The 12,652-nt window shown below is 41.1% G+C and overlaps 1 protein-coding gene across 2 annotated transcripts in view; it reads left to right on the top strand.

The window, feature by feature from the left end:
- The window catches only part of ASTN1 (astrotactin 1), a 310,755-nt gene that overhangs the window by 126,453 nt on the left and 171,650 nt on the right, over positions 1–12,652 (top strand). For both annotated transcript variants that reach the window (XM_011962380.1, XM_011962379.1), the window contains exons 3-5: positions 6,721–7,114; positions 8,616–8,762; positions 9,835–9,942. In XM_011962380.1, coding sequence (XP_011817770.1) covers positions 6,721–7,114; positions 8,616–8,762; positions 9,835–9,942 — 649 coding nt within the window. The remainder of the gene's footprint in view (positions 1–6,720; positions 7,115–8,615; positions 8,763–9,834; positions 9,943–12,652) is intronic.

Below are 12,652 nucleotides of genomic sequence, written 5' to 3'. Positions count from 1 at the left end.
TTACCAATGCAGAGCCATTTCCTGTTTGACAGGGATCAGTGTTACAATCAGAAAATTTTCATATTGGAAGAGTCATGCATTTCTTTCAATCACTGAATTTTTATCGATGAAGGCTTGGGTTAGGTTCAAAGCGGTCTGCAATTTGCACACAATTACACAGCTGCTTAGCCCTATTATTTTACTGGGGTTCTTCATGTTGCTAATAATTTAAGTCTAGTTTTCCAGTAGGCTTCATAGTATCACAGGATCAGAAGGGATCTTAAGAAGTTATCCATCTGCTTTATCCATTCCTTATTCCTGAAACATTTTGGTTCTAGATTAGGATATGCCCAGATTTTCCATGTGGGTTTGCACAGTTTTTCTGTTCTTGTTCTGCCTCTTATAAAAGATATGAGTGATATCCAGAAAAAAATATGAGTGATTGTTGCTGTATCCGAGAGAGGGTGTTTACCCCTGACCTTGGGGCATTGGTATTAAGACAAAACAGGAGACATGAGCTACCAAACTCTTGTATATGATTCCTATTTTGTAACCACTATTTAATTCCTCTAGGAATATAGTTTGAATTCAGTATGTCCATTGCCTTGAGGAATAATTAATTCTGTCTCAAATTCACTCTTCTGCTTACTCCTAAGGTAAAAGTAAGCTTTGAAATGTGAGCTGATTGGTTGGCTTTAGTCTCTTGACAGATGGTAGCTGGAAGCATAATCTCAGCTTTTCCATTTCTCTGCCAAGGGTTCAGAAAGCCCAGGTGACTCTCTAAACTTTGTGACATTTAATAGATCCAGATTCTTTTATTTTAGGATTTATTGATTATGTGACACTGATTTGAGAAGGATTCCACTGGTCCATGGGGTTGTTACCAGAGTATTACCTCTAGTCCAAGATATCTTCATCTACCACAGTGTCTTTGGTTTGAAGAAGAGAAGTAATGACTGGCCAGTGCCTGTGATCTGTTTTTGTGTTCCTTTTATGCCTGCATTTATCTTTAAAAATCAAATTATGTAGATTAATTCCTATAACTAAAATATAAACTCCATGAGATCAGGAACTATACCTGTGTTACTCACTGCACTGTCTTCATAACAGTGACCACTGAAAAAATGCCTTGCTAAAGTAGGCATCAGTAAGTGCTTCTTGAATGATTTAGTAATAAATTGAATAAATGAGTCACCCAACCAGCTAACTTATACAAGATTAGCTTGTAGGCACAGAGAAGATGACCATATTGAAATATATTGAAAGTTGATGATGCTTCTTCCTTTTTTTCCTTTCTTTTTCTTCCTTCTCTTCCTCTCTCTTTCCTTCCCTTCTTCCCTTCCTTCTTTCCTTCCTTCCTTTTTATTTCTTCTTTCCCCTCTCCCTTCCTTCCTCTGTCCCACAATTATTGACCATCCGCTTTATGCCAGGCACTGTGCTTTACCCTGGAGCTATAAAAGAGATAGATTAGACATGGCCTCTGCCCCATAGCCCCTGCCCTCTATAGTCTAGCAAATGAGATAGACAAGAAAATCAAAGGTAAATGTACTTGTGGTTAGAATTATGTGGAGGGTTCTATGGAAAGTGCAGTGAGACTAGAGAATGGTTAGCTGAAGTCATGTCACTGAATTGACTTTGAAGAATGAATAGGAGTTAGCTGAAGGAGGAAAGTATGACCCACGACCCAGGATGAATATACGGGTCAGATAATGAGACAGTCTTGTCATTGGTCCAGAGGACTGGGATAAGCATAAAGGAGAGATCTGCTTAGAATTTTCCATCCTTCGGCAATTACCATCAATGTTATGTAACACATTGTTACATAAAAATTCTAAAATCTACAAATTATCTGACAAACCTCATACTACTCTCTTAAGTAAGTGCTGAAAATGTCAATTTCATAATAAAATAAAAGCTGATTTCATTTGTGTGGTATCTATTACAGCCAGTAGAAATGATTCATTGATTTTTTAAAAGAAAAATGTATTTTAAAATGCCACATTTTTTTTCAAGGAACTCGTTAATAGATGTGGGTTTCTCATATACCCCAAACATGCTTCTAGTTACCAAATGTTAACAGTTTTGAGAAAAAAATCAATAGAATAATCAGAAAACTCATGCAAAGATGAATAACAAGCAAAACAATTCCATGTTTTGCAGCCAGTGCTTACAGTCAGTGTTTCTTTTTTAATGTTCAGAGTTTACAACTTGTAACTTGTTGCTTGAATCCAGATATACTGTAATGTTTTGTCTTTGTTTTTCCAATGGCCATAAAAATTGGAGCTAACACAAATAAATGAAGAATACTTTCTGAACACATCTAGGGTAAAACAGAAACTCAAAGCAAGACATGTGCATGTGAAGAACCCCTGTACACTCTCTGTAAAGCCTTGTGTGATAAGTGCCCATTCTGTTTGTCAGCGTGCTCATGAGCAGACGTTAAGTAGAAGTCTTTTGGGAGCTGAGTATCCAGAGGACAATTGGTGCCCCCAATAAGCTGTGTAAGATGTGTGCATCTTGCCTTTCTCTTTTCGACTTGGCTATTGGGATGCTTCCAGCCACAGTCTTTGGCCTAGGGTTTCTTTCCATTCCATCTGCCCCCTCTTCATTTCACTAGACTCTTTGAAAGGAAAATCCTGGAGTATCCATGACATTTACTGAAACTGCTTAAAATTCTCTACGAAAGTTGTAAGGTTAAAAATAATGAAATTGGCTGGGCTCAGTGGCTCATACCTGTAATCCCACCACTTTGGGAGGCCGAGGCAAGTGGATTATTTGAGGTCAGGAGTTAAGAGACCAGCCTCATCAAGATGGTCAAATCCTGTCTCTACTAAAAATACAAAAATTAGCCAGGTGTGGTGGTATATGCCTGTAATCCCAGCTACTTGGGAGGTTGAGATGAGAGCATCACTTGAACACGGGAGACAGAGGTTGCAGTGGGCCAAGTTCACACCTCTGCACTCCAACCTGGGTGGCAAAGTGAGGCCCTGTCAAAAAAAAAAAGAAAGAAAAAAGAAAGAAAGAAAGAAAGAAAGAAAGAAAGAAAGAAAGAAAGAAAGAAAGAAAGAAAGAAAGAAAGAAAGAGAGAAAGAAATTGTTCAAGACCTATGGTTTAATGAAAAATGTAACAGTAACTGAATGTGAGCCAAGTCCTCACTGTAGAAGGACAGTTACCAAAGTGGTAGACCCCTGCCTTTTCCTAGTACAGTGGTGGGCCTATATTTTCTTCCTACTTACTACCTGCTCAAGCAGGTGGAGCATTTCAGAGGAATTTATGTGTAGTGATCTTACAAATAATTATTACAAAATATTATTAAATAATATCACATATTAATGTCACATCACATTATGGTATATTATTGTTTATAAAATAGTCCACAATTAGTAAGCCATTGCAAAGCATTTTGACATCTGTCACCAATTTGGGTTACAGAAGCAGAGAACCCATACCACAGCTTGAGTACCTGAGAATCCTTTTTCAAATGCTTGTGCTGAGTTTTACCTATTGACTGAAGCTTATTCCTGGTAACTGATTATTAGAAAGCTGAGGTCATCGAGAGTCACTGACTCTAAGCAGAGGATGCGTTTTTTCACTAAAGCAAAATTAGAGAAGCTAAATATACTGGCTTAGCAAAACAAAAGCTTCTGTTCTAGCTCCCTATAAGTTATGTTTTTAAGAAAAATGAACATAAAATATTCTTAATTTAGTGTCTAGGCTCCACACATGGTAAAGAGAATTTTGGATGAACTTACCAAAATGGCCTGTGAGAAGAGCAGTGAAGGAAGATCTGGGACTAGAGCCAGTTCTGCACTGTCTAGTTCTGTAGTTTCTCTGAGCCTTGGTTTTTTCATCAGAAAAGGAAGTGGCTGAACCTAGAGATGGATATGCAGTGGGTCCCTAAATTGAAAGAAAGTACACATTTCTCATCTAAATTCAGCCCAGTTGAGGGCCTAATGGTATCTTTCAGGCATGTAGTGATATAAATAGTCCTATTTTAACACAGATAACTTACAATGTGAGTGTTGTCTTTTTACTACCAACTAATCTTGGATTTGGATGCTTAGTAGGTGCTTACTAAAGGTCCTTTGTTTATGATAGCTCCTCCTTTGAGTCACTGTCAGCTAGATGTGCACTTTGAATATTTGAAATTTGAGTATTTGAATGCTCTTTTTCTTCCAGAACTGACAATAGATCTGGATGTATTCATCCACACTCTCCTACTCTGTCCACTTGTGATCTGTAAGATAGATGCCGGGGTGTAGATGTCTCTCCAGTGAGCCATGCTCATTCTGGGTGACTGCAGGCTAGTGCTTAAGAATATAGGCTCTGAAATAAGAGCTGTGGTCTTGTTCCAGTCCCCCTGCTCATTTGCTGTGTGGCGTTGGGCAAGTTATTTAACCTCTGTGCCTCATCTTTTTCAAATGTAAAATGGGAAATTGAGTTGAAAGTGAGGAACCTTTTGAACAAGTATCTGGTATATGGTAAAAGCATGAAAATGGACAGCTAATCTTGTTTTAGTACTGCATAATATAGGGAATGAGCCTATGCCCCAGACCTCATCATAACACTGTTGTGACCATCTGAAAGGAGAATTAGAAAGGAACAGTGGAAGGAGCTCCTAAAAAAACCTACGTGAGCAAAAAACATGGTGTTTAAGCCATTCCTTAGAGATTGATGCTTATGCTACTCTTACAGCTCTTTAGGGAATAAAATTACCTCTCGTTTTCACTAGCCTAATTCAACGTCTGACAACTTCTCTCAGTTGGGAAGTTATTCCTTCTGTGTGGCTTAATTACCTATTGTTGCAATTTCAATTTGGGGTGAAGGAAAAGTTAGCTCTGACTGAGATACAGAGTCTGTTAAAAAAAAAAAAAAAAACTGTTGAGTTGGACACAAACAGTCACTGTCAATGAGTGGCACAGCACTGTGGAGGCGCTGTGTCTTCTAGGCAGTGTTCTGTGGGGTCCCAGGAGCTCTGTGTGTGTGTCTGCAGGGCTGCCAGGATAGATGGGAGTGGAGGTAGCAGTTAGCAAGGAACTAGAATACTTGGCTTTGGACTCCTACCCACAATGGAACCTGAGAATGTTTACTCTTTCTCTGTACTTGCATTACTTGCATAAGAGCTTGCACCAGGAGAGAGGGTTCTGCAAAAAAAAAAAAAGAAAGAATTGAAAACCAGGAGGTCAGCATACATCTGTCCCCAGCAAGTCACATGATATAGCCTGTCACTTGGCAGCTGACTCTATTGCCTCATGTCTCTGCTCCTCTGTGCTGCCTGCTTGAAAGTGGCAGTGTATGTGTGTGTGTGTGTGTGTGTGTGTGTGTGTGTGTGTGTTCCTTTGCTTACAGTGATGGTGAAAAAGGGAGGATAAATAGGAAGATTTTCAGGGAAAGGAATTTTATGAATCCAAGGCATAATTATTATGAGACTGGAAAAGCCCCTTTAATGTATTTGGGGGCATACTCTTGACCTAGTCTTATGCAGGTAGGCCCTCTGGGAATTAGTAGAGGATTTTTATCTCTAGCTTATTTGATAGGGAGGTATAATTGAAGCCTAAGATTGAGAGAAGAACCATTTGGCACATGCTAGCCTAATTAAATAGGTTTGGAAAGATATTGACCAAGATAAAGGGAGTGAATAGAGATCGTGCACTGGAAGATTTATGCCCACCGAGTGCTGTGCAGCACCAAGCTTAAAGGCTGTCCCTCTAAATGCTGCCCCGGTGATGTCAAGGCCATATGTTCAGTCTCACTGAGTCCCGCATCCTCACCTCTGGCAGGCAGCAGAGTGGTGTCCTGATTTGTAAGGAATGACCTTCGAGGTGTTGGCCTTTGAGCACCAGAAGGTAACTCCTCCACCAGCCTGACTCCAGGACTTGGGTCTCAGTCCCTTCCCCTGAGCTTTAGTAAGAAGAGGGAACATCACTCAGGACTGTGTGGTTAAGGGAAATCTGTGACCCAAAAAGTCATGTTCAAATGATGAGATTCCTCCCCACACTTGGTGGTAAATTCCTGATGGATGTAAATTTCAATTCAGATTTGTCAATGGTTTTTCCTGCCGGGCCAGTTACTCAGACAAAGACATTTAAGGTTATGCTGAGAGCAGCTTTTTTATGTGAGATATATTATGCTAGGCACTTTACATAGTTAGCTAACCTAATTCTTACAACCACCCTGGGTGGTTAAATGGTGTCTTCTCCATTATACAGATGAGGGATCTGAGGTTTAGAATTTATAGGACCCACTGATAATTGGTGGAACCACTGTTAGAATCTATGATTGATCTTTAGACGTGAGACAGGAAGAAACCAGATGCCACCCCATATTGCTAAAAAAATAAAGTCCTGAAACCAGCTTTATGTGTGGCAGATTTGACTTAACAAATAAACCCTTTCCCCTGTTTTGCAGCTGAAATCACACACACACACACACACACACACACACACACACTCTCACACACTCACAAAGACTTCTTTCTTCAAATTGTTTGCTAAGCCCGAAGGAACTGGATCACTTGAAATGATGCACTGGTCATCCCCGCTCCATTTTTCTCTCACCCTATATACAGTCACAGCAGACTTTCCCTTGACTGCTGAATGATGCTTGCTACAAATGCTTAATACAGTTGAATGAATGAATGCATAAATAAGTGATGAATGGTGGTGGCGGAAGGAGCAATGACTCTTTGTGGGAGGAGCCTGCCCATCTTCCCACATCCATCTGTGGTCCTCTCTTCCTAGGGTGGCATGATCGCTCTGCTGCTGTCCATCTTGTGCCTGGTGATGATCCTGTATACTCGCCGGCGCTGGTGCAAACGCCGCCGGGTCCCCCAGCCCCAGAAGAGTGCCAGTGCCGAGGCAGCCAACGAGATTCACTACATTCCATCTGTGCTGATTGGCGGGCATGGACGGGAGAGTCTGCGCAACGCCCGCGTGCAGGGCCACAACTCCAGTGGCACTCTGAGCATCCGGGAGACACCCATCCTGGACGGCTATGAGTATGACATCACTGATCTGCGCCACCACCTGCAGAGGGAGTGCATGAACGGAGGGGAGGACTTTGCCAGCCAGGTGACGCGCACCCTCGACTCCCTGCAGGGCTGCAATGAAAAGTCGGGGATGGACCTCACACCAGGTGGGGATGGGAGAAAGGCAAGGGGCTGTTTGGTCCTTCATCTCAAGGAGCTGGGGAGTGGGTAGGAACAGCTGTGTGACAACAGCTGGTTGTCCTACGTAGTGTGATGTGGCAGTGCCCTTCCCTAGATGGGCAAGAATAACATGTTGCCTGAGATGATGAGAGCTGTTTTCTAATCTAGAAAACCAGAAGAACCATGTAAATTGGATCTCTTTTCACTTTCACCAGGCACTGGAAGCAACATACTGTAACATTCAACAGAGGAGTGAGTTAGAGCCATTTTAGTGTGTAATGAGCAACCCTCTGGGAAATGAGATAGCAAGAAAAATGAACATGTGTATATGATTTCTTATATATTGTATATTTGCTTAGGCAATTTAACTCTCCATTGAAGTGGAGGGGACAGTGGTATCTGCTTTTTCCTATGACTCCTGAGAATTGGGCCTGGAGTGTTTTAGTTATATTATCTTGCTCATGCCTCTGTGCTCTCTACAAGGGATGCACTTCTTCAAAGAATATGAAGGATTGCAATCATGGTATCAGACCCTAGATGCATTGTGTATCTATGGAGACACTGGCTAGAAGAACTAATCCAGATGAACAAGATCAGGGTCAAAACTGCAGAGAGAGAAAGACTGCACTCTTCCTTTACAGTAGCCTACCTATTTCTCTTTAAAACTTCTATGAATCAGCAAATCTCCATAGATAAACCCTTAACGGTGATCCTTCAAAGAACTGCCCAATTATCTTTGAGGAAGACATATTTGATGCTGAACATTGCTTACTATATATGAACTTTCAGTGGGGCTTGAAAGAGTGGAAACATGTAGAGGTTTTTATTCTGCTTGTTGTCTACAGGAAATTCTACACGAAAAGCCAATTTCTAATAAGATTTAAAACCTGAGAATTCCTTGAGAATATGGGGGACATATCATCAACATCTCTTCATATTACCCGTAACTTTAACCTGGTGTAGTGCTAAGCCCACAAAGTAGACGTATGGTACTCAGGGGTTATTATCAACTCAAATGCCTTTAGGAGGCCAACAGATAACACAGATATGTGAGGCAGAAGGAGGTCAGACAATGGGGGATGGTGCAGACTGTGATGAAAGAGAAGGGGCATGTTCTGCCTGAATGCACACAAATTCAAATTCTTTTAAAACTCTGTGCTGACCAAAATAAAGAAATCTGCAGTCTGTATTTAGCCAAAGGGTTACAAGTGTTGACCTTATCAATACAGAATTATTATAATACATAATATAATAATAGTTGAATTGGATTTTCAGTTGTAATTCCGTGACTTCACTGCTTCTCCCATAACTTTGCAGTCCCTCAGAAATCAAAAAGCAGTATTTCAGTTCCTTGCAGCCAGTCTCTCAGTTGGCTGGTGTCTTATTTCAATTCTGTGAGACTTTATCTTCTTGATTTATGCAGATTTCCTTCTTCCTTTCTTTTGATCTTTTCTCTTCAAGTTTTTGCCTCATCTTTTCCTTATACAGGAAGTGACAATGCCAAGCTGTCACTGATGAACAAGTATAAAGATAACATTATCGCCACTAGCCCTGTGGACTCCAACCACCAGCAAGCCACCCTTCTCTCTCACACCTCTAGCAGCCAGAGAAAGCGGATCAACAACAAAGCGAGAGGTGTGCATGTCTGATGCTAGGGTTTGCGGGTGGATTCCTTCATATTGGTAGAGGCAGGGCCATTAATATCTTCTACCCATTCTCTCACACATGGCTAGAGGGGGTAGGCCCCAGCACAGCCTTTCTGGAGGCCAGTTAAAAGCTACTTACCACAAAAAATGTAAATGTGCAAACCTTTTGACCAAGTAATTTCACCAACAAGAGTCTATTCTTAGGAAGTAATTGGACAAGTGCGCAAAGAAGTGTGTAAAAGGCCGTTCATCACAGCATTGTTTAAACAAGCGAAAAATTGGAAATAGCTTAAATGTCCATCAACAGGGAATTGGTTAACTACCTGGCACATCTGTCTGCTGTCCAGCACTTACTATGCAGCCATTTGCAATAATACAGATCTATATTTGTTAATATGGAAAGTTGACCACCCATCTATTAAATGGGAAAAAATGAAGTTATAAAGTAGAAGATACAGCATAATGCCATTTTTAAAGAGAGATTAAAAAACCTTTACTTGTTTCTGTGTCAGTAAAAGCCAGAGAGTATACACATGAAATGTTAGCAGAGTTTATCTCTGATTTAAAGGATTTAGAGGGCATTAGAATTGTTCCCTTTACATAGTTTTATGTATTTCCTTTATTCTCTTCTGTCTTTTTTGTATTAAATATATATAATTCTAGAGCCAGAAAAAAACACAAAGATGTAATTTCCTATACCCCTTAGATAGTCTCATATTAACAGAATCATAATCTGTAATGAGGGAAATTCCCCCTTTCTTCCTATTCCACCCACTCTCCCTGGAAGTCCTCTCTGGCAGGTGCCAGAAATGGCCCTAGTCAGAGGGAAGTGGGCTGGGCAGGGTAGAGCTCCAGTGACTGCTGTCCTAATGGTCTACTTCTCCAACAAATCTCCAAAGGGGGTATGAGGAAGCCCCAACCCCCTTGGCTACTTACTTCTCCCAGATTATCAGTCAACTTACTTTAATTTTTGTTGATTTTCCTATTGAACTTACCCAATGGTTTGGTATTATGAAACCAGAACTGAAAACGTTTTCTTGGCCATGCTGCTTTCATTACAGCTGGTTCCGCCTTCTTGAACCCTGAAGGGGATTCTGGCACAGAGGCAGAAAATGACCCCCAGCTGACCTTTTACACGGATCCTTCAAGGAGCAGGAGGCGTAGTAGAGGTAGGAATAATAGAAGTGGCAGAAGGTGGTGAAGAGTCTGGGGGTGAGGGAGGCGCATGAAGGTGAAGAGGTGTTGGGTTGGGTTGTGGGCTCTATGGAACAAAACCAGTTTCTGCAAGAAGAATTTTTGGACCATGACTGGTGTTTCCTACTAAGGAAGAAAGAAGAGCCTAGAGTGGAAAATTTCAGAGAATCATCTCTCCCAGATAATGGCACTCTCAAACAAGTTTCCAAGTTGTTTGAAAGGCTATTTCTTGGTCAGATGACTCTCAATTTCTTCTGGAAGACTCAGTAGTCATATTTTGCTGTTTAGACAAAGGAATTAAAGTTAATAAAGTGTGTTGTATGTGGAAAGATGGATACTATATGTACCCCTGCTTCCTCTACCACATTGGCCTTGGGATTGAGCTAGGTAAGGATTGGGGCAGTGCAGTTGAGGAATGATCTGTGGCCTCAAAATCTATGTAATTGTCTTTGACCTTTAAGCCCCTGCCTGGTAGAATCACAGGACCCTGAGCCTCCAAGTTCCTTCCTTCCCCCTGGCAGGGTTAAGGTGGCTAATCCATTCCCCTCCACGTGGACGGAGCTGTCCTTCCACGGAGCCACTGTGTGCCACTTCACTGTCATGATCAGTGGCTTCAACTGTGGCTATTGCGGCCACAGCTCCCACTGCCTCTCTCTTCACTGGTATCACTGCCATACCAGCGGAGTTTGGGGCACAAGCTCCAGTCAGCTTTACCAGCTATTTGCTGTGTGATACTGGATAAGAAAACAAATTCTCTGAGCTTCATTTCTCTCACATGTCAAATGAGTCAACAATACCTTGTGCATAGAACATAGAGCTTTATCAGAATTAAATTATATTAAAATGTGCCTTTTTGGAGACTGCTAAAGCACTATGAAATCTCTATTGTTGCTGTTAGAACTCTCTATCATGCAGCCCCATATTTATGCAGTGCCCCATCTTAAAGAATTTTAGGCAGAGTCCCTGTAAGATACAGTAGATGATATTTGAGTGGCATCTCCTTGTGCTACATTTAATAACATTTTCCTCAACCGATAGTCAACCAGTGTTTCCTGAAAGATATATAGAGTTTTACTCTCTCATACCTCCACTTGAATTCCCTTCATAACAGGTGTTCTTCCCAGAGATTGGAAGAAGCCTTTTTGATTGTAAATTCCAGTTTCTATAGGCTTAATTGCTATCAGCATAATAAAAGTTCTTTCCATCGTTTTTCTCAAGAGATAAATGGGGCCCTGGGTATTCTAATGTTGAATGGCCAGTTTCTCTGAGGCTATAATGTGGATTAGGGTCTCCCAATCTCCCTTGATACTTATTACATATTTATAGACAGTGGATACCCAACCTAGGCCCAGCTAATCCAGGCCTGATCAAAGCAGGGAGTGTCCTGCTTTAGTAAAGTCTTGTTTCAGAAAAACCCATGGTAATGAATTAGAAAGAGTTTCTTGACAGTATGAAACTGTTTCTTTTAAATACCAAGCTGTCCTAATGTATCAACTTTTTAGTGCTATTAACTAGACTGTAAGCTTCTTAGGGGTGGGGAATGCCTAATTAATTTTTGCAAAGTGCCTAGTGAAGGATTTTTCCTATAACAGATGCTTGTAAGTGTTTGTTTAATTGGATTGGATATATCCATCAGACCAACAAAAATATTTTATAACCCTCCTGCTGTGGGTCAGGTTTGTGATAGGTGGTAGAAACATGAAAATATGGCACAGTGATAAGGCTTAATTTAATAATATAAATAAAGTGAAGAGAGTACTCAGAAGAGAGGACAGTTAATCCTACCTGGCAGCAATAGGAGGCGAAAAAGGAGAAAGTAATTAGAACCCGGACACACACACACACACACACACACACACACTGTACCAGGTTTCTCAAAAGAGGAGAAGTCTAGGATAAGGGCATTTTAGTAAAGGAAAATAGCACATAAAAAGCCTGAAGGAACAAAAGAACATGGTGTTTTAAAGGAAGTAAAAGTCATTCAATATGGCAGCTGTCATCAAGTTATAAATACATACGCACATGAGATGGTAAGGATGAGGCTGGAAAATGGCTAACAAAGGACCATGTACATGCCATGCGACTGAGTTTCTGCTTGCCTCGGTTGGGTGTAAGGAACCATTGGAGGTTCTGAAACCAGGTAGAGATGCTGGATTATGGGCTGATGATGCAGAAAGACCATAGAGACAGGAATATCAGTAGCAAGTCATTTCAATCACACGAGAGCAGTGGCAATTGCCTGTAAACAGTGATGATGCTATGTGATAAGAGCTATAACAGCAGGGCGCACCGAGGGCTAGAACACCAAGGAATTAGTGAGAATCTGTTCTTGGAGGTTTCAGGGAAGTGTTTACAGGGAGATGTTGTTTGAGCTGAGACTTGAAGAGTAGGTGTATACCAGGCTGACAAGGTGACAAAACGGCCTTCTGTGGAGGAGGAAATAATCTGTGCAAAGTCACTGAGACATAAACTATGATGGTCTTGTCAGGGAGCAGTAAAATGTTTACTAGAATAGAGCTTAGGGTACAGGTTTGTGTGTTTCTTAGGAAATAATGTTAGAAGACCAGCAAAAGCCAGAAAGTACATGAGCTTGATTCCAAGGGACTTGGACCTGATGAAAGAGCAATGTCCTGGTCTTCTCTGCTCCATGAAGCATCCTTTCAGGGACAGCATGCAGAATAGGTG

The sequence above is a fragment of the Colobus angolensis genome, unplaced genomic scaffold (genome assembly GCF_000951035.1).
Source record: "Colobus angolensis palliatus isolate OR3802 unplaced genomic scaffold, Cang.pa_1.0 Scaffold59, whole genome shotgun sequence".
Taxonomy (NCBI): Eukaryota; Metazoa; Chordata; class Mammalia; order Primates; family Cercopithecidae; genus Colobus; species Colobus angolensis.
This window is presented reverse-complemented; position numbering and strand designations above follow the sequence as displayed.